Below are 21,528 nucleotides of genomic sequence, written 5' to 3' on the forward strand. Positions count from 1 at the left end.
AGGAATAATAAAATACTGGAAAAGCCACAAAGAATACATTCTGTCTAGTAAATTTTGTGTTCAGCAACTAAGAATGCTCTTAAATGAGGACACATTTGTGTTACACAAAGAAAGATAAAACAGAATATTATGAATACACAGCACGTAACTAATCACAAAACCATCATTTCATTCCATGCCTCTCAAACCTTTTTCACCCACCTTTTTCTTTTTCGCTGGTTGGTCCATCTTTGCCTGCAGGAAATCAATGAGTTTGGTTTGCTGAGAAATAGTGCCCTCCATTTTCACTTTTTCATGGGAGTAGAGAACCTGTGAACCACACACACATATAAGAAATTTCATCTTACTAAAAGAAACAAACAGATAACTCAATAGCAGAACAGAGCTAAAAAATAGTATAAGCAAAGTGTCACACAGAAACAGTAGATCACATCCAAAAACCCCACAGGGAGTGGGGTTTTAGGATGGGGAGCACAGAGTCCTGCCCACTGTTTCCTCAGCCTCACCTGAATGTTTTCCAGCTGATATTCCAGGTCACTTCTTTCAGTCTTCAGAAGATCTGCTCGATCTAGAGCCTCTTGCAGACCTTGAGTTAGGCGGAAGATGTGATTCTTTTGTAGATCCATTTGCTGCTGCAGCTTTGCCTGCTGTTAACAGGAAAACAAAGGCCAGTGTTTTGGTTTTGTTGTTTGCTTGTTTTTAAATAAAAGCTATTAAATGTTAGCATTCCTTGTAAAATACACATCATTGCAGAGCTTAAAAGTAAGCAGACAATTCTTTAAAAGCTGGAAAATTACAATATTCTAGAAGTTTTCCTTCCTTTCAGAACGCATTATGACTAAACTAGCATTTTATGCAGTGTATTTATATTAATCTGTAGGAACACCATTTCTTTCAACTGCATGTTCAAGTTATTTGCTTTTTTAAGCATTTAAAATCTTGTAATTGTAATACGACTGCACATACATGAAGAATTTCTCGATACCGTTTTCTCAAGCTCTCCATACAATCACCAGAAGCCATCTCAGTACTTTGTAATAAAAAAACAACACCAATCTTTCCTATAAACCAGGGTAAACTCCTTCCTCTATAGTCATATGAGATAAGGAAAATTATGTCCAATTCTTTTCATCTTTGTCTCCAACAACAGAAAAGGGCACATGATAAACCGCTCCTAATTCTTTCAGGTTTTATAGTTCTTTGATGAGAAAGTCCCCGAGTATGAAAACCATTAATGCTCATATGTTGTGAAGCAAGAGCCAGAAATCTTTCACTGTGATGCATAATGGAGTTCTCAACTCTAGGATAACTTGTCACTACCCCAAGTACACCAAAAGACTCTAATTGCCCTGTCCAACTGCCTGTAAGCACCCTTCCCCTGAAATCCTCCTCTGCAACCTCTTCCTCCACTGCCCAAGTCTTGCTGCCTGCATTCAATGTCTCACTGATATAGTGCAGGTGGGTAACATTGGATCAGACTTCTGTGAACCAAGCTAAATTATGAAAAAAGAGCTGTGAGAAGCCTCATCTGTGGCCTCCACCCATGCACCCTCAGTACATTGGCTCCAGAGCTGGTTTTAAGCAACGGAGCTACACTTCTTGCACTTGGTCTGGTCAGAGCCATGTTGTAAGAATGCTGTGCCTGGGCATGGACCTCGCCTTGCAGACCTCACCTAGGATGCGCCTCATCACTACAGGCTTCTGTAATGATCACTGGGACGCTGGCTGAACCTGATTACCTTCACCAAACCTGCTCTGCTCTTCTTGTTCAGGTACTGTGCGACTGTGGCCACTGGCTGCAAGGTCCCTGTCCTTAGAATCATAGAATGATAGAATGCTTTGGGTTGGAAGGGACCTTTAGAGATCATCCAGCCCAACCCCCCTGCAGCGAGCAGGGACAGCTTTAACCAGATCAGGTTCCTCAGAGCCCCATCCTACCTGACCTTGAATGTTTCTAGGGATGGGGCCTCCACTACCTCTCTGGGCAACCCGTTCCAGTGCTTCACCACCCTCACTGTAAAAAATTTCTTCCTTATATCCAGTCTAAATCTACCCTCCCTTAGTTTAAAACCATTACTCCTTGTCCTGTCACAACAGGCCTTGCTGAAAAGATTGCCCCCATCCTTCCTATAGGCCCCCTTTAAGTACTGAAAGGCTGCAATAAAATCTCCCCGCAGCCTTCTCTTCTCCAGGCTGAACAACCCCAACTCTCTCAGCCTGTCCTCGTAGGAGAGGTGCTCCAGCTCTCAATCATTTTTGTGGCCCTCCTCTGGACCCGCTCCAACAGGTCCATGTCCTTCCTGTGCTGAGGGCTCCAGAGCTGGACACAGCACTCCAGGTGGGGTCTCACCAGAGCAGAGCAGAGGGGCAGAATCACCTCCCTTGACCTGCTGGCCACACTTCTTTGGATGCAGCCCAGGATACGGTTGGCTTTCTGGGCTGCAAGCGCACATTGTTGGCTCATGTCCAGCTTTTCATCCACCAGTACCCCCAAGTCCTTCTCCACAGGGCTGCTCTCAATCCCTTCATCTCCCAGCCTGTATCGATATCGGGGGTTGCCCTGACCCAGGTGCAGGACCCTGCACTTGGCCTTGCTGAACCTCATGAGGTTCACACAGGCCCACCTCTCCAGCTTGTCCAGGTCCCTTTGGATGGCATCCCCTCCTTCTGGTGTGTCAGCTGCACCACTCAGCTTGGTGTCATCTGCAAACTTGCTGAGGGTGCACTCAATCCCACTGTCTACGTCATTGATGAAGATATTAAATAGCACTGGTCCCAGTACGGACCCCTGAGGGACACCACTCATCACCGGTCTCCATGTGGACATTGAGCCGTTGACCACTACCCTCTGGATGCAACCATCCAACCAATTCCTTATCCACCAAACAGTCCACCCATCAAATCTGTATCTCCCCCAATTTAGAGAGAAGGATGTTGTGGGGGACTGTGTCAAAGGCTTTACAGAAGTCCAGGTAGATGAGATCCGTTGCTTTTCCCTTGTCCACTGATGCAGTCACTCCTTCATAGAAAGCCACTAGGTTGGTCAGGCAGGACTTGCCTTTGGTGAATCCGTGCTGGCTGTCTCGAATCCCCTCCCCGCCCTCCATGTGCTTTAGCACAGTTTCTAGGAGGATCTGTTCCATGATCTTCCCAGGCACAGAGGTGAGGCTGACAGGTCAGTAGTTCCCAGGGTTCTCCTTTCTTCCCTTTTTAAAAATGGGCACAATGTTTCCCTTCTTCCAGTCACCAGGGACTTCACCTGACTTCCATGACTTTTCAAATATTATGGAGAGTGGCTTGGCAACTACATCAGCCAATTCTCTCAGGACTCTGGGATGCATCTCATCAGGTCCCATAGGCTTATGTACATTCAGGTTCCTTTGGCTCCCAGCTCACCTTACCTTGAGGAGCAGTTCGCTTTTACTGCTCCCCAACATGGCCGCACATTTTGCAAAGTTTTAAGTAAAAACAAACCCCCCAACTTTATTAATCTCCCCAGTTATATAGAAGGATGGATGTGTAACACTGCTATTCACACAACTTCTCCCCCTTCAATATGTGGAACCTTCTTCTGAATTTATAACATGAATTCCCAAGGTTACCTCCTCCAGAAGTCTCTGCTTGAGCTCCCTTTCTGTCTCAAGCTTCTGTTGTAAACTGCGCGCATTCATCTCCAACATAGCATGCTTCTTCTCCAGGTCATTGAGCTAGGCAGGTGGGATAGATGGTCAGAATAACATTGAACACTAATAAATATAGTGTTCCACAATCTTAAAATCAAAATTCACCAAGCACACACTAAAGAAAAATTACACAACTATCCTTTACTTACCATAAAGGGGAAAACCAACCACACAACATTTTGGTATGCCCTTGCTCAAATGCAGATATCAAGTTACTGAAGGACTTCACTATACACTCTAGGCATCATATGCTGCTTTCTGCTTTAGTCTTTTTCAAAAGGAAATCTGAGGTCTTTGGCTTGAAGACAGAATTCTATTTCATGACCTCCAGACTTTTTAGTTTGCTCTAACATCTTGAAAAAGCTGCTCAAGACCACATTTCTACAAGTAATCTCTCTGAAAAAGTGTCTCATCTAATTATGAAAGTCTAGGGTTGAAAGTTACTTACCTTATCAGAAAGGCTCTCAGCCTTGAGTTTTTGTTCCTTTAGTGCTTGCTGGAGGGCTAGAATCTCTGCCTTGTGTTCTTTGACAGCTAGTTCTACCACCTGGCGAGATTCAGTAATACGCTGATCTGCTCTCACTCTGTATTAAAATGGAAAATAATGTTACCTAACTCCTTTCTGGGCTTGACCTCTTCCTAGCATGCAGTGGCATCAATAACTCTTTCAGGGGGTTGCCTCAAATTCAAGATGTTACTTTATAAAGCCAGCCTGTTTGCTGCAACACTTTTATATTATATAACCTTGTTCCTGCCCCTGCTAGAACTACAGCCTGAAAATTTCAAGACCCCACAGGAACAGTTAGGAGCAAAGACCATTATTCCATAAAATAAAGTAGAAGATAATAAATCAAGACATTTTATAAATTACAATGATAAATACCACTCCCCATGAACCGCTCACTTGCAAAGAAACAAAAGGAACAATATCACTGGTGAATGACTATTAACTAATAAACCATTTTTAGAACTACCTCACAAGAATTTATATTTAGTTCCAACTCCCATATCCTATTCCAAATATAATTTCTGTACTAGCTTCTATAGAGTATTTTCATAAAAGTTAATAAAAGGGGGAGGAGAGGGAAGAGACCTGCTCTGTTTCTCAGTATCCAGCATCCTCTGCAACTCTCTAACTCGACATTCAAACTGGGACTTCTCATCCCCTAGAACACTTCTCCATGCTTCCCACTGGCGCTCTTTCTCCAGGAGTTCATCATTCAGGGCCTCCAAGTCCATTACTTGCTCTTCCAGCATTGTACATGTTGTCTTCAAGGCCTCCATAGTCTAAAAATAAATCCTCCTATCAATTCTCACATCCCACATCAAGTGTGCACTTCAAGCTTCAGCCTTACCATTTAAATTACAGTACATGCAAATTGGCAGCAAACATAAGCTGATAAATCACAACCCATTTATCTCAAGGCTTCCATACATTCACTTGTGATTGCCATTAATGTCAGTTCTATCTCATTACGAAAATTTTTAAATTTCCAGGGTCACAAAATTAAAATTAATAGTTCTAAATTACAGTATCTTCAGCGTGCAAAATTTCTAAATAAAATTGCATAAAAATACAACGGGAAATACAAAAAATTTCCATTCACTCAACTGCTCTGGAAAGGAAGGCTTAAAACGATAAATGGTTTAAACCACTGCCCCTGGAACCACATTCATCCCTTATAGGTTTCCAGATTTGAAAGAAGTTTTTGCTTTTCAGATAATTAGCTAGCTATCATAAAGAGATCGTGATCCGGAGTTATAAAGCCGTACTTGTTTCTGACTGGTAAGCTGCATCTCTCTCTCGGTGATCTCCCGACGGAGATGGTCAACTTCACTTCGCAACTGGACAACCTCATCATTGGCCCCTGAGGCCTCATCAAGTTGTTTGGAAAGGAAGAAATTCTGATTGTTCAGTTCTGCATTGTCTTCACTGAGCTGGTTCAGCTGCTCTTCCAAATCTGTAATCACCTGGAAAGAAAAATAAATTAAATTACATGTCAGTCAGTATAGTTTTTTGAAAAAGCGTTCTCCTCTCACAGAACCATTTATTGACAAGTAAAGAGACAATCTGGCTTTTAAATTTTTTCAAGTTTAAACAAAAGCAATATTGTAATGGTAGATTTTATGCACAGGCGTGTACTTCGATTAGGAGTAGAGTTTTGTTAGTTACAGAAAATAGCTTTTTTGTTGTTGTTGTTTAGAGTATAAATATGCTGCAATGCAATTTATTATTTGAGAAAGAACTGTCACATCTAAAGCACTGGATTGGGAGTCAGGAGTTCTGTTTGTATTCTCAGATCTGGTGCTGACTTACAGCATGCCTTTGCCAAAGCACTTTACCTTTTTTTGCCTCAATTTCCCCTTAAGTGAAATGAGGCTAATACCTCTCAGAGAAGCTTTCAAAGCATGATATTTAAGAAAACTGAACAAGATGTGCAATGGAGGCAGTACAATCTGACGATCTGCCTAGCAATTTTTTATATTACTATATGTAACACTGTATGCAACCAGGAAAAGCAGAAAAAATTTAAGAAATATATTCTATCAAAGTAACAGCATTACAGATGGCAGCAAGGGATATATGAAGAAAGAAAAAAGTGTGACAGCACAACAGACTAACAGAAAATCAGTGAAAAGCAAAAATTTAACAGGGACAATAGCCTTGTCTTTAATGAAGTGGAAGTGTCCGTTTGTTTAATCAGAATAGCATTATACTATATGCTTTAAACCACATTCCCCTTCAGTTTAAAGAAAAATGTGAACAACAGTGGGCCATTTTCACAGTCCCATTTGATTTTTATGAATGAAAGGCCATGAACACTGAATGGATGAATACCTGTACCACTTCCTAACTCAAAAACGACATCATCACAACAGAAGAGAAAGGAATGTATTTCAAGTATAATCTTGAAATCAGCTTAGTAAAAAGAATTTCAGAAACTGGAAAGCTCTATACAATTCATATTTAACTCTTAAAAATATGTTCTAGAAGCATTTTTGCCCAGATGTCAAAGAAGAGTGAATAAGATACTCCATTAAATGGGAAAAATTAAAATCCCAGAGCATAGTTGGCCACACATTCAAATTCAGATGTTCCAATTTCCTACACAAGCCAAGGACTTAAATATCTAAAGCAGTAGAGCATAGAGCATCCAGCTCTTCTCAGCTATCTGGAAAGATGACAACCATTTCTTTCTGAAGAATCTGTAATGCATATATTGGCAGCCTTTTACCATGCCTCTCCTATTTGATTTTTAAACTGTCAGCAGAAAAACTCCAACTGACATTACTCCCTGCTGGGAGAAGGGGAATTCCTGCTATCCATATGTTTAGGGTCAAATCAAAATCATTCATCCTCTAAAACACAACATTTCTAATGAAAATCTGATCATCTGGTTGTTTCGTGAGCACTCTTACCACCCTATTCAAAATACACATTTTATTCTGTATTGTATGCATCAAGTTTTCAAAGAATGCAAACTGTATCACAAAGATGTGTTAATGTCTATATTGCTGTAGGGATAAGAACTTAGAAATGTATTTATACAAACAAAAAGGAACAAAAGAACATTTGTTTTTACCTGCCATTCTTACAAGTAACATCTGGGATTGCTACTAACTGACAGATAAGATAATCCCTCTTTTTCCTCTACTTGTTTTTATGTTTAACCACACCACATATCTAGGCAGTTTTAAGATATCTTTTATACATCCATCATTTCTTCCATGTATATTTTATATATTAATACAAGTACTCTCTGTAAAATTACTAAACTAGTTTTGAAATATGAGAAAGCAGGGATGGGGGAAACACAAAATGGATAAGGTGACATGCAGAGTTAATGTGTCAAACTACTGAATTTTTATAAACTGGCTGTATTTCGAGTTGATTTTATCCCTTAAGGGCTGGAAGTTAAGCTCCCATTCGCCTTTATTCTACGTTCTGAGATTTTGACTTCTTTCCCTGAATATAACTAAAATTAAACCAGACCATTTTATATTTCACTGTTACATTTTATCTAGTAGGATGTTTCTGGAAAACTTAAGACAAATAACAAAGCAGTTATGAAAGAAGGGTTCCAGAAGAAGTGACGTAATCTCCTTTCTTGAATATTTTCCTAACAGTATATTTATTGACAACTCCAAAATGGCTTGGCTTAAATTCCGAATATATTATAACCTATCTAATGTAATCTATATAGATTGATAGATTTTAACTTTTTTTAGAGAGAGAAAATTCGTTCTTCTCAGTAGAATTTTCCATTTTTAATGGGGAAAGAGGGTATTTGTTAACAAATCTGCAGCTGTGTATAACCCAACAGGGTTACAGAGTTCATAAATACTATAAAGCCTAAATAGTAACGGGCAATACTGACACAGGAAAATGGGACATGGTGTGATATAAATGCCTATCCTGGGAACCAAGAAGAAAGAAAACACAGATCAAAAAACCACATTTGATAGGAAATGTTGTCTTGGGCATACATAGATACGTACAACCTATGCCAGAATCCTGTACCTGGAAAGACTTAATAGCTTTATGTATTTTTCTTTTCAGTTAAGGAAATCCCCAGGCAAAAAAAAAAAAAAAAACCCAAAAACCAAAAAACCACAAACCACCCCCCCCCCCCCCCAAAATATACCCCACCAAACCACAAAACCCCAAACACCAAAAAACACCACAACAAAAAAAAACCAAATAAACCAACCAACCTTGAGCTTTCCTGGAGCTAAATTTGAAGTATATTAAAGGAAAGCCTGTGAAACACTATTTTATTGTTTAGAAACCCATAATATAATTACAAAAATCTTAAAATTTAAAGTTCATAAAACAACCAAACACTTGAAAGCTTGGAAAAGCAATTCTAAGACAACCTAGGCAGCCACTATATCATCACTCAAACAGCAACTGAAATTTTCTCTTCCATCTATGTCCATCTTCATCACAACTAATCCACAAAATAGAGATATAATCTAACTGCACTGTGTTAATCTTGGCAGATTGTTCACTACATGCCACATCCAAGTGCACAACTTATCTTTATACTGATACAGAAGACTGTATCTCATTTTTAAGTATTACAGAACAACCCAAGCATAACAGCTCTTCAGCAAAGTGACCATATTCAGCACAATTCCCTCCCCATTGCATAGTTTCAGAAAGCAAAGTGTTTCTCTATTGTGAGATTGCGCAGATTCACAGCTATTATACCTGGCCCTACAAACTTCTCCAGGCACGGATCACATCATAGCATCATAGCAACAAGAAGTTCAGGGCCATGATGATTAGGTTTGCATATCAGACACAATGTACAAAATTTAATCCATATGTTCCATGTATCAAAACCACAGGCAAAATAATGAGGGAAAGGAGAAAAGGAAGCAGTTTTAGAATACTAACTGCAGCTTGCAAACTTCTTCATAACCTTAGTCCTTCATGAAGGCATCTCAGTTCTTAGATGCCACCAACAAACATACAGGAAAATGCTAGGACACAGCAAGGTAAACTGTTTCAGGATGCTATCAGCAGCATGTTATTCGGAGTTTAATGCAATTTGTTGTACAACCTTAATTCAGAACTTCCAGACTAATACATAGTTTTACTCTATCCGTTTCCACTCTTCCCCACCCCCACTAATCTTTACTAGAAAGCTAGCTGTCAGAAGTAAATAGGAAAAAAGAAAAAGCTATCTCTCAGCCCCAAATCATTGTGAGGAAGAAGCAAGAGTAGGCATCATAGAATCGTTTAGGTTGGAAAAGACCTTTAAGATCATCAAGTCCAACTGTTAACCTAACACTACCAAGTCCACCACTAAACCATATCCCTAAGCGTCACATCTACACTTCTTTTAAATACCTCCACGGATGGGGACTCAACCACTTCCCTGGGCAGCTTGTTCCAGTGCTTGACAACCCTTTCCATGAAGAATTTTTTTTCCAAATATCCAATCTAAACCTCCCCTGATGTAACTTGAGGCCACTTCCTCTCACCCTATCGCTAACTACTTGGAAAAAGAGACCAACACCCACCTCACTGCAGCCTCGTTTCAGGTAGTTCTCAGCTTCATCTTAACGTACTCACATTTGGATCTGAGAGACAAAACTTTTCTAGCAGAGAAATACCAAGCATCAAAATGGAGCAGAATACCAAGCCTCTTAATGAACACAGATGCAGCTAGATATCAGTCTTGTATCTCTGTTTGATTGGTATATATATCAATGAACTCCTCACTTTCCTCCCCTTTCCATAGTCAGACAACATCTGTGACTTGAAACATACCTTACACAGAGATCTCAGTCTCCAAAAACTCATCATGGCTTAGCTTGAGGGACATTGCTCTCATCAGTAGCTGCAGAGTAGCAGGACTTTGCACAGTCTGCATTCATCTCCTTCCCACACCAACCCATTATTAAAACATAGTCTCCTGTACTCCTCTATCCTAGTTCCCAGAAGACAAGCAGCTTCTACCAACCATGAGCCTCATCCTCAAATGATGATGATGTCATCATCCATGGTGAAGGTCCCATTAGCCTCTTCCACAGCAACCCCTCATCAACACCCTAGAAATCCCTGACTTTTTGTCAGGCTACAAAAACTTCAAAGCTCTATTTTTGCCTATATCTGGCATCTGCCATCACATTTTCCGTGAAATGAGAATCAGGGATAACCCCTCCCACCCAACAGCCAATTTTTTTTTTTTTTTTTTCCTTTTTTACAAATTTAACAAAACTATACAAAAGTTTTTGCCTGGGTATTAGCCTTGTTACAGTGGGCAAGATCCTTTTACTCTGAAGCATAATTTAGATTCAAAGTATATAACATCTTCAGCCATAGTTTCAGAAGTTCTCAAGAACACAGATTATTCTTGTATGCCAACTCATTGAGCTAATGTGGAATCAGGATCTTAGACCAAAGTCAGCAGGACTTTATGCATGACTAAAATTATACATGTGCCTAACGGGCTTGCCGATTTAATGCCTCAATATCCAGTCTCATAGACAAGTGCAGAATCAAGCCTGTTAATGCTTAAGATAGGAACACAAGACGATGACAAAAGAACCTCAAGGAGGGGAAGATAAACCTTGTTTTATTGGCGAAATCTTGAATAAATGGAAATGCAATGTGCAATTAGTATTAAGAAATGCCACTCCTTGCTAGAGTAAAAGCAACAGCCTGTACCTGAAAAAAACCTAGAAGATTCAGATGGTGGTTGCCTGGAATAGCAACAGTATCTTACTAAGCTGAATGTAAATACTTTATAGGATTATTTTCTTCTAAATATTTATAGACTTTACTGCCCGCTTACTGAATGTTTCCTTTTCAAACAATTCTACTATTATTTAGATAACTTAGTTGTATTTTTAGTTTCAAACACGTTGATGATCCAACAACAAGCCGTAATTAAGAGGAGGTTGGAAACAACTGACAAATACGTAAATTTTCCTATTTAATAAAATGCCTTTTATTTCTAGATATTTTCCTGATTGCCTGGAAAATACAACAGATTTGCTGGATAAGCTATCATTGTGAGAAGACTATGATAAAATATTGCTCTCCGTGTGTGCCCACATGCACCTGTGTGTGCATACAGCAGGTACTACAATTTACAGTTTTTATTGTAATTATGTATCCTATTATTTCTTGCACAACTGAGACACAGAGAAAGCAAATGCTAGCATTTGCTTTTTGACTCCCAATACTAAAAGAGAGATGTCACAAGATGAAACAATGCAGAGCTGTCAGAGCAACTGAATATAAATTCACAAACAAGGCAGAAATTAGGACCAACAACATAGCAATGGTCTTTATGTATGCACCCCAAAACACAGCAAATTTAAAATGAACAAATAGGAGAACCTAAAAAACATCTAGTTGGTCAGAGACCTCAGCAAAAGGAAGAACGAGAGTGCAGTGAGGGTACAAGGAAAGCAGACACACATTTGAGGTGTAAGCCTTCTCTACAGTCGGAAGCTGTAACCTTCGTGAAGCTAGAGAAACAGAAGAAATACCAAAGAAAGTAGATTAAGTATTTTTATTTATCTTTTGAATACTATACTAGTACTGAAGTAACTAAATATTTTTCAATTTTTTTCCCTTGTCTAATCTTATTTTCATAATTCTTATGCTGTTTTGGGGCTCTCAATAAGATTAAATAAAAAATAATTCATAACAAAGTTTGCCAGACTAGTTCAAGGAGTTTGTTTCGGCTTGAAAAGGGTATCTTTTGAAAACTTGCTAAAAGAATAAACCCACTCATTATGATGCTGCATAAGGAGCAGCATATTACAATTATTCCCTTGAAGTGTTATCTTATTTTAAAAGGAGTATAAATTCTAATCACCTTCAAGTAGATTCACATGGTCACCAAAAAGCAAAGCCAGCATCATACTGGTCACAATCACATAAAAATGAGGTTGAAACATCTGGTAAAGGCACCATAATAAACGTTGCCTGATCCCTCACTGTCAATAAAAGATTGTCCTATATTTTCCCCTAGTGCTCCTTAGTAGACAGGATGGACAGCTAGAACTACTCATAACACAGAACAAGAAAGTTTCTATCCGTGGTCAATTAAATTATACATGTATTCTCTTGGGCTGGAAAGAGAAAGTATGATGAGCATGTATTATTCATTTAGGAACTATTTAATTAATTTCTTATTGATGAGAATGTCTGATCCCCACTTATCCCACTGAAGGGCCTTACAACACACAACACTTTTAGAAATCCTTTTATGCAGAACCTTTGAAGCTCTTAACATTCTTGAAATGTTATGGGTCACTCTTCACTGCTGGAGATTGTTCACCACACTTACAGAGCCTAAGTGTTACTAGATAATGAGTTACAACCTCTGAAAGGCAGCCTACCAAGCAGTGAAAACAAGCTACAGATTTTCCACAACTGGTTTTTGCCTGCATGGAGATCACATAAGCATTTTCATAAAAAAGCTGTCGTTTTGTATGCAAGATAGAACAAAAGATAGCAGCTATGGATTTAAGATACATGATAGCACATATGGAGCTAGAAGATCAATCTATGTAAATGAAGAAGTGAACAAAAAGTAAGGGTTCTTGTGCAGGATTTCTTTTAGATAGAGGTTAACATGCTTTGGTAAGCTCTACTTCCTCATTTCTTCATATAAGCGTATTCTATGAACAGAATAGAAGAATCCCCTTGCTTAGTGCTAAAAAGCAACTGAGGAAAACAGAATAACTCTCATCCTGAAGATGTTTTTGAAAGGTGAAAACTTGTACATTAGATACTTAGTCCTACAGCATGAAAAATTAAGTTTGAGGAAATCATTGGAAGTAGGGAAACAATCAAGATTAAAAAAACAGCAGTTAAGCCCTGCTTACAGGGTGGAGTAAGGAGAAAAAGCCTAGAAAGATCAGCAACCAGTGCTGATCCAGAGGACTGTGGTCCTTATTCAACACTTTTGTAATTCATGTCATTGGAAGACAGATGCTCTCCATTAACCATCATAAACAAGTTTGAAGATAGTGTTAATCTGCAAGAATCCGTGATAGACAAACCCTCAGACATCGGTCCTGGATTGACAAAATGAATCTAAAAACAGGTCAGGCAACAGAAGGTGCAAAGTAAGATCCTAGAGTCCCCTCTGCTCTTTGAGCACAAAGGCTCTTCCACTCTGGCCTAGATCTACAATGCAGCTCAGGATATGGACAGGTAGATCTTTTCTTGTGAGCAGAAAAGATCTTCACCTACAATCATCTTTTGCAGCTGCTACACCATTCTTACTAGCTGCACTGCAATGAGATATTTTAATTTACTTTCTTCTCCAAGAAGAAGAATAGTGTCAATGTCATGATCAAGCTAAAACCTCAAAACTGAGGTTTACCTGAAACCTAAAAGAAATCAAATCCAATCCGTCTAGCTCCTACTAACACCTTGAAGCCAGAAGTCCACATTAGGAACTAGTGTCATCAAGGATTAAATAAGTAAATTGTTTCTTTCCTTATCCTTAATTTCAAAATAATTCAATGGTCTGTATTTAATACTCACTGTGCAGCTATTACGAAGGGCTTCAAATTTACGCTGGATTTCATCTCTATGTGCCTAAAGGAGGTAAGAAGTTAATCATCAATTTTTCATACATTAGAATTCGAATCCAACAGCTGTTGCTAAACAAACTGCAGAACAATCTACCAGCAAGCAAAGTTTGGAAGGCAGATGCTGCAGGCTGTGAAAGCACTCTGTAGTGGCAAAGAACTGATTAGCAAAAGTCACATCCTACTTAATCAAAGTACACTTATGGTCCCAATTCTGAACTACTTCAGAAAAATGTACAAGCTCAGGAACTGAATTATGTAAAAGGTTCCATCTGAAATGGTCACCAGAAGACATGTCAATTCCATGTTAAGTTTGTACATTCTTGACATTTAAATTTGAGTTGGTTTTACTTCCATATCCAGATTGGTATTTCATATAAAAGAAATACTGCATACAATTTAACGCTTGCAAAGAAAAATTATAATGAAGTATTATGCAAGCTATCCCAAACAGCTCTGCCAATCTACCTGAATTCTACCATAAAGTACCATTTAATCCTGAGCCTCTCTAAAAAGCAGTGATGAAACATAATAATCAATTCTTTGGAAGACAGCATCCAAAGTATGGAAAAGTGCAAACACGTATTTTTAAAGAATGCAGTATTGCATGCACAATTTTACCTGCTAGTTTACAAGCAAAGCATAACAAAGCAAAAGTTCTTGTTTCAGCCTCCTGGCCTCTCTCAAAATTCATCAAACTGATTTAACAAGTGTCTAATGTCATATGCTATCTGAAAACTTAACAAATGAAAGGTTAGTGCACTAGCACATCCAGCCACCTTTCTTCATTCAGAACATTTTCCTTAAAGCCAAGAGACTAAACAGGAAAAAAAAAACCTGTTCAGCAGAAGTCAAATATGAGAGCTAAAAAGCTATCTTACCACAACAGGCAATGTGAAAAATAAAAAAGCATATTAAAAAAATCCATAACAGAAATACTCCCAAGCCCAACAAACTGGACTATCTTACAACAGCTGGTCCAAAAGCACTATCATTTTGCCAAATTAACTGAAGCAATAACTGAGTGAACACAGGTCATAAATATTAATTTGTTTCACTGGTGGTGTAGGGTAAAGATATCAAGCACATTGCCATCCCATTGGCAGTAATATTAGTTGTTATGCAAAGCTTTCAGCTGGGAGGGGACCACCGCAGTTTTGAGCAAAAAAGAAACCGATGCCATGTTCTATTCAGTTATTTTTAAGCCTTGATGTTGTTGCTGTACTTTCCCAGCGTGTACCCGCTTTAGAACAACTCTGAGTGAACGGTTCTCCCATTCATCTACCCAAAGCATCAACATAATACAAGCACCTATCTCAGCTGAGCCCCCCATCTCTTCCGAAAAATAGCAATGGCAGAAATATTTGGAACAGTTCTTTGATCAAATGCCACTGGAGCAAGAGAATGCACATTTTCAGCACTTCAAAATAACTGGATTTGAAGGTCATTTAAGACTGCTGCTCAATGGGGATTAGCTGGTAGCAAGTCATACACTCCTCCACTCTCTCCCCTCACAGTCCTGGGAATCTTTTATGAAGGAAATATTTCTTAGAATCAAGCAGTTTGAAAGCATCTTTTTGTACTCAAGAGACAGCAAACAGCAGCATATAATTTAGAATTCCATTTACGGGGAGTACGGAGGGGGAAGGCAGGGGGGCTGGAATTGAACCTTTTTCCCTTTATATCATTCACACACCTCAGAGACTGCAAGACATACGTGGCAAATTTTAATGAAATAACCATTGGAATAAAATTATGTGCTAACAACACTATTTTCCTAGGAATTTGGGGTTTTTTTCCCCCAAATAAGTATCCTCAAAGCAGGATAACTGAAAAAAAAAAAAAAAAATCATCAAAACATTTATGATCATCAAGTACTTTCAAACTCATGAGATATTATTTAAATAATAAGTAAGTCACAGAGTAAAATTGCTAGCAATAACAATTTCATATGCGACTTTCACCTCATCACAGAAGTAATCATGCTCTTACAAACAATCAATCGGTTTTGGCAGCAATGAACCACTACTTGGAAGCATTCATATGGTTAAAGAGAATAAGACACACAAAATTTGACATTTTAGCCATTCCTGCCTCTATCAATACAAGGCACAATTCATATCCTGTTCTGAAAATTAAAAATTAAATTGTATAAATTCATTTTAACCTCTTTATGAAACATGCACCTACATAATTTTAATCTGTATATTTAGCTCATAGTACGTATTTTAGGGCTTACTGTGAGAGCTTGAATCTCTTCCTCTGCCTCAGCTGTAGTCTCCTCTAGTTCAGTTTTGGCTTCGCGGAGCTGATTCTCCAGGGCTGTCCGTGCAGCCTGCAGCCCAGTAATTTGAGATTCCCGCTCCTGGAGTGTCAGCTGCAATTCTGTCAGCTGCCTTTTGAGTTCCAGCTTTTGTTCTTCATGCTCTAGACTAACCTGAAGAAAGAAAAAGTAGCATCCAAATATAAGTTACTAACAAAGAAAATACAGGTAATGTAATCTCATTTCAGACCTCACTTTAAGATGCCATTGCCATGTCTATCCCAAAAATGACGTCTTGACAGATTGCTTAAGTCACTGAGAAGTCAAGGACGCAGCTTTGCCTACTACCTAAAAACTACTGGTTTGCTTTGAAAAAGGTTAAAAGCAACCTGGCAATTTGAAACAACAACAAGGGCACAAGAATAGTTCCAGCTGTGATTCCAATATCACATATCAAACGTTGATACAAAAACCATAAAAGTTTTAGTAGTTTGTGATGAACTTCCTTCACTGAAATTGAGAATCTTTAAGAATCTTTATTTGCGAACCTTTAGGCATAAACATCAATACTAATCTTTATGTGTATGTAAACATTGCATACATTTTGCAATTGACTTTGATATTTCATTTTCCCTTCAGATTGTTTTTAGAGAAACCAACCAGATCATCTGGCTCTGGGTTTATCTGAATGGCTTCTGTTGAAGGTTTTCTTGAGGCATACTCAGGGATAAACATGTAATTTCCAGAAATGGATAAGAAATGAACAAGCAGCAGAACAGATCTCAGTGCTCAAAATCAATTCCAAACCTTAGCACCTTCTTCAGGCTGTCTGCTATCCCAAGTGAATCTGTCTGTTGTGCTGTAGATGCGCGACAAGCCTGCCAGAAATCTTACACTGGTCCCAACCAACTTCCGGTCAAACAAGGACATGTGTTGGTCATCCAACCCTCTTAGCTAAAGGCAAGATTTCAGTCTTAGCTGAGAATTAGTGAAGTGAGACTGGAGAAGGTAAAAGAAGACTTGAAGTGGATCCAAACTAGTTGATACAAAACTAAAAATGAAGCACAGCTCACAAATCTTTAAAAACACTTATTTTTCATGTTACTGTTACGTTTCCTTTCCAGAAAACTTCTGAAAAATGTGCATGAAGCAACAGGTCTCCTGTTTTCTTAGAGCAATTCTGTTCTGTCCTTTGCTTTCTATTCTGTAGACTCTAAGGCTATGGTTAAGCTGGTCATTGTACATAGCTAAGCTTTTATTCACTATGTCATAACCACTCTAGCTAGACAACATTATAAGGATATCGTACAAAACACCATAAATATGCTTCCGAGAAAGCAAGATGATCTAAAAGCTCAGATTCAGTTAGGTCTAAGAATGACAAATCCTTAATACTTACTTTTATCTCCTTCTAATGAGCAATTTTAATTTTTTTTTTTCTCCCAGGGGAAAAAAATAGTACTGCTTGACCAAACTAAATTAATACACCTTAAACCACCATTTTTTATGACACACAGAACTAAAACAACCTAATTCTAATTCTCACTGTAATACTCAAAATGGGGTACATTCAAGTAAGTTTGTTTGGAGGGATTAAACCCAAGTTTTCACCTCTCGCAGCCTAGTCTCTAACTCCAACAGGCGGTTCTTGTCAGTGTGATCTTGGTGACTCATCTTTTCCAATTGTTCTTCTAATTTTCGATTCTGGGCCTCTAACTTTCCAGCTTGTGTTTCCAAGTAGAACTTCTGTTGCCTGAGCTCTGAAATCATCTCCTCTTGGGCTTTCCTGATAGGAGAAAAGCACAAGTGACAAACGCAAAATGTCCTTAGCGCATGTCTTTTCACTGGGGTGAAGTAAGGAATAATAGACTACAAGCTTCCTGTTAAGTAGAATAGTTAAGTTCATAGCTTAAATTCTACATCCCACCTAAAAAAAAAAGTCAACTCTCTATTCCTGTCTGCAAGAGATCCATATACTAGCATATTCATCAACATATGCCTAGAGCACTAAAATTCTATGTTTGCAAGTTGCACAGAAAACTTAATCTTGCACACAGTAATCTACAACAATACTTAAGCTACAGTTCATTCTTCTCATTTCACCAATTATTTGTTACATGCTTTTCCATACAGGAAAAATAAATGTTAATGCTAAAATAAATGGCAGTAAATGCTTTCACACAATATATTTCCATGAGATAAGAAAAATCCATTGGTTTAGGGTTTGGGGGGTTAATGTGTTGTGGGATGTTTTGTTGTTTGGGTTGTTTTTTTTTTTCTTAAAGTTGTAATGGACCTAGAACTTGACCTACATTGAAGCAAAACTTTGTTGTCTCTGATCAAAGTCTTAATCTACAAAGTGAACAAAATAATTACTTGTGCTCATAAGGAAAAAAAAAAAAAAAAAAAAGCTCTTTCTACATTATTTACAATTCCAGGAATCATTTTCTCATGCATCGGAAAACTCTGTGTCATAGTGTGCTTTCTACTTAGAAGTCTCACAAAGCTCTACATATATTAATGAATTAATATTTTAATAAGTTCACTGGGAAATAAGCTGTTATTAATCCTATCCCAGAGGATTTATGTGGGTTGCCCAAGATCACATAGGAAGACTTAACAAAACTAAAAATAGAACTTCTGACTCACATTTTTGTGCATTGCACACAAAACCACCTTTTCACCCTTTCTTTTTTTTTAATTTACCTCCACAGATTATTGACAGCCAGAACTGTCAAATGGTGTTATTTCACTTCCTGCTGTTTACTGGGCTATCTTCTCAGGAACCTGATAATCACTAGTTTCCTCAGATACTGATGAAACAAAAGCTAGCAGAGTTCCCCTCTCCTCTGAAGAGTTTAATCACTAGTTCTCTTCTTCAAACATGCTCAGATTAGCTGTAGCTTTTGTGGATTCAAAATACAGTCCAACAACAGATTTATACATTTTCACCACCACAATTCACAAAATAAGCACAAATTCATTAGCTATCTGCATGCATAATAAAGCAATTTTCTCTTAAAATGTTAATTCTGTACTACCTTCTGCCAATCCTGCAAAACTACGTTACTTGACAATATGTCTGTAAATAATCTATTTTAAGTCATATGTTAAAACATTATTATATTTTTTGCTTAAAAAATATTTTTTTTTGCCAAATTAACTGAAGCAATAACTGAGTGAACACAGGTCATAAATATTAAATAAAAAATATTTTTTGCTCAGAGGATGCATATAGCTCAGCTAAGTTCTAACACTCAGTTCAGCACCAATGACTGTGACACTAGACCTTGCATATGCTTCCCAGGTACATATTGAGACAATACTTCTGTTTTATTCCAGACTCAAGTAAGTCATGGCTTTTGCTGTGTCAACAAACTTCCTGGGTCATTAACTGGAGGTCACCTGGAGCATAAAGCAACACAAATTTCTCAGTTATTTCTGTGAATATTTTTGGCTGCCTAGGCTAAAATAACTTGCCAGACATTTCAAACACGACAAAAATTGGAGCCATTACATATCTGAATGCATAATCACCACTGAAAAGGAAAAAACCCAAAGCGACTCTTTGCCAAAATTCATCCTTGCTTGATTCTATTCAATATTATAGGTGAACTTATCCAAGTGCTTCCCACAGATACACTACCTGACATTGCATGCAGCAGTTGACAGATACTGAAGACAGCCAAAGTTGATGAATCTCTTAACTCAGGAGGAGCATATACTACTTTAGCCCTACCTTGCAGGACATATTGGACAACCGACACTTTTTCCTATACTTGAAGTAGAATGCCTTTAAGGCATTCATGAAGGAAAAATCATTATAAGGACAAGGAATCTCAGTTAAAATCCAAAGCAAAACAAAGTTCAGGCAGACAAAAATATCTGATGCAGATTTCCTCTGCGTTTAATAAGTAAGACTTCACCACAAGAACAATTGCTGATTACAGTGATTCAAGATGACATTAGATCTTGACCAGTAGTTTACCCCAAAAACACTGAGCTGACTATTACACCAGTCACTGATGAGAACAAAAAGAGAGGCTGAAGCTGAGAAGGCAATAGAGATATATGCAAGTGCTGTCTGGGTTAGGAAGAAAAAACAAATTGAAGCAGCATTCTGAAGCTGAAGCTGGGGTATCTCCTACTTCACATTACTTCTGCCCATTTCAGTAACAAAATATCTCACTCTTGCAATCGGCAATTCAAAAACATGCAGGAAAAACTCTTGGCTTAAAAATCTAGTTTTCTTACTTGTCTTCTCACTCATCAGGGAAGGATGGAATGTTTGTGAAAGAAAGGTATTTAATGTTTTCAATTTCAACATCATGTAACTGTCACAGGAACCAAGGAAAATATAAATCTATTAGCAATATATATGTTCAAAAAAGGAATATATGCTTCTCCAGAGGTATTTTAGACATTAAAATCATTAATATTCATTTAAGATGTTTGGTAAACCTGCACAAAGCGCCAGCCTTAGGAAAGGCTCCAAAGTAAACATTGTAATACAAACCAATTTTCCTAGTCATGTTTGAAGAAATACAAAATATGCAGTGAACCACAACTATTTGAAGAACAAGCATATTTTTGCATCACTGAAAAACAAGCAGGGAGCACAGCAGGCCTGCAAAAAAGAACCACTCTTACATTAAGAGAACAGATATTATTGAGAACTGTTCAGTAGTGACCAGTATGATATCAGTTGCTATACTTACATGTTCCTCTGGGTAAAAAGGCTGCTATTTGCTGCCAGTTTATTGGCCTCAGACAATTCCACTATTCTCTGCTCCAGTGACCTAATCTTCGAATCCATTGCATTGATCATCTGAAACAGAGCAATGTGCCTTTGAGACTGCACAATAGAAGTGATTATAAAAACAATGTTTAAAAAGAAGTCTGAACTTTTTCCAGAAACAAAAAGAAGTAAAAGAAGACCGATCAAATGGCCAAAAGAGCATCACAGATGCAATTACTGGAGCTATTTACAACTGCTTTCTACTGCTTTAATATTAGGAGAAAGCAACCATTATATTATCAATGCACAAAATGATGGGGACACAGCAAGCTACGTGGCTACTTTTAAGGAAATATTCTTGAAAACACCTTGAATTAAAAAAAAAAACCAGCCATGTCTTTTAAAATTAGTATTAATCAGTGCACTTCCTTCAAAACAGCTCAGCAGCACTACAAAACCTCAAACAAGATTACCTTGCTTGAAATCAGAGTCTCAGAAAGCTACTCTTAAAATGCTTTGATTTTCAATTCAACTGTACGTACCGCCTTCTGTTCAGCCAGGACTTTACATTTCTCATGTGCTTCTTCTTCATGTCTTCTGAGCATATTCTCAAGTGCTTCCTTATCTGCAAGATCTTTCTTCATCTGATTTTCCAACACCTAAATGAAGACATTTCTTTTGTCTAAATTATATCTGTTTCACTGGGCAAAGGGCAAGCAGAAAGAAAATCATCAAGAAAGATAGAATTTTTTTTAAGCAATTGATCATAT

At 38.0% G+C, this 21,528-nt stretch overlaps 1 protein-coding gene across 2 annotated transcripts in view; it reads right to left on the bottom strand.

Annotated features, from left to right (window-relative positions):
- The window catches only part of CIT (citron rho-interacting serine/threonine kinase), a 72,532-nt gene that overhangs the window by 14,269 nt on the left and 36,735 nt on the right, over nt 1–21,528 (bottom strand). For both annotated transcript variants that reach the window (XM_075718764.1, XM_075718763.1), the window contains 11 exons: nt 21,301–21,417; nt 20,739–20,848; nt 17,632–17,806; nt 15,997–16,194; nt 13,711–13,764; nt 5,457–5,654; nt 4,777–4,970; nt 4,132–4,267; nt 3,603–3,707; nt 507–647; nt 202–309 (listed from right to left, as the gene is read on the bottom strand). In XM_075718764.1, the coding sequence (XP_075574879.1) occupies nt 202–309; nt 507–647; nt 3,603–3,707; nt 4,132–4,267; nt 4,777–4,970; nt 5,457–5,654; nt 13,711–13,764; nt 15,997–16,194; nt 17,632–17,806; nt 20,739–20,848; nt 21,301–21,417 (1,536 nt within the window). The remainder of the gene's footprint in view (nt 1–201; nt 310–506; nt 648–3,602; nt 3,708–4,131; nt 4,268–4,776; nt 4,971–5,456; nt 5,655–13,710; nt 13,765–15,996; nt 16,195–17,631; nt 17,807–20,738; nt 20,849–21,300; nt 21,418–21,528) is intronic.

This window comes from Pelecanus crispus, chromosome 11, assembly GCF_030463565.1.
Source record: "Pelecanus crispus isolate bPelCri1 chromosome 11, bPelCri1.pri, whole genome shotgun sequence".
Taxonomy (NCBI): Eukaryota; Metazoa; Chordata; class Aves; order Pelecaniformes; family Pelecanidae; genus Pelecanus; species Pelecanus crispus.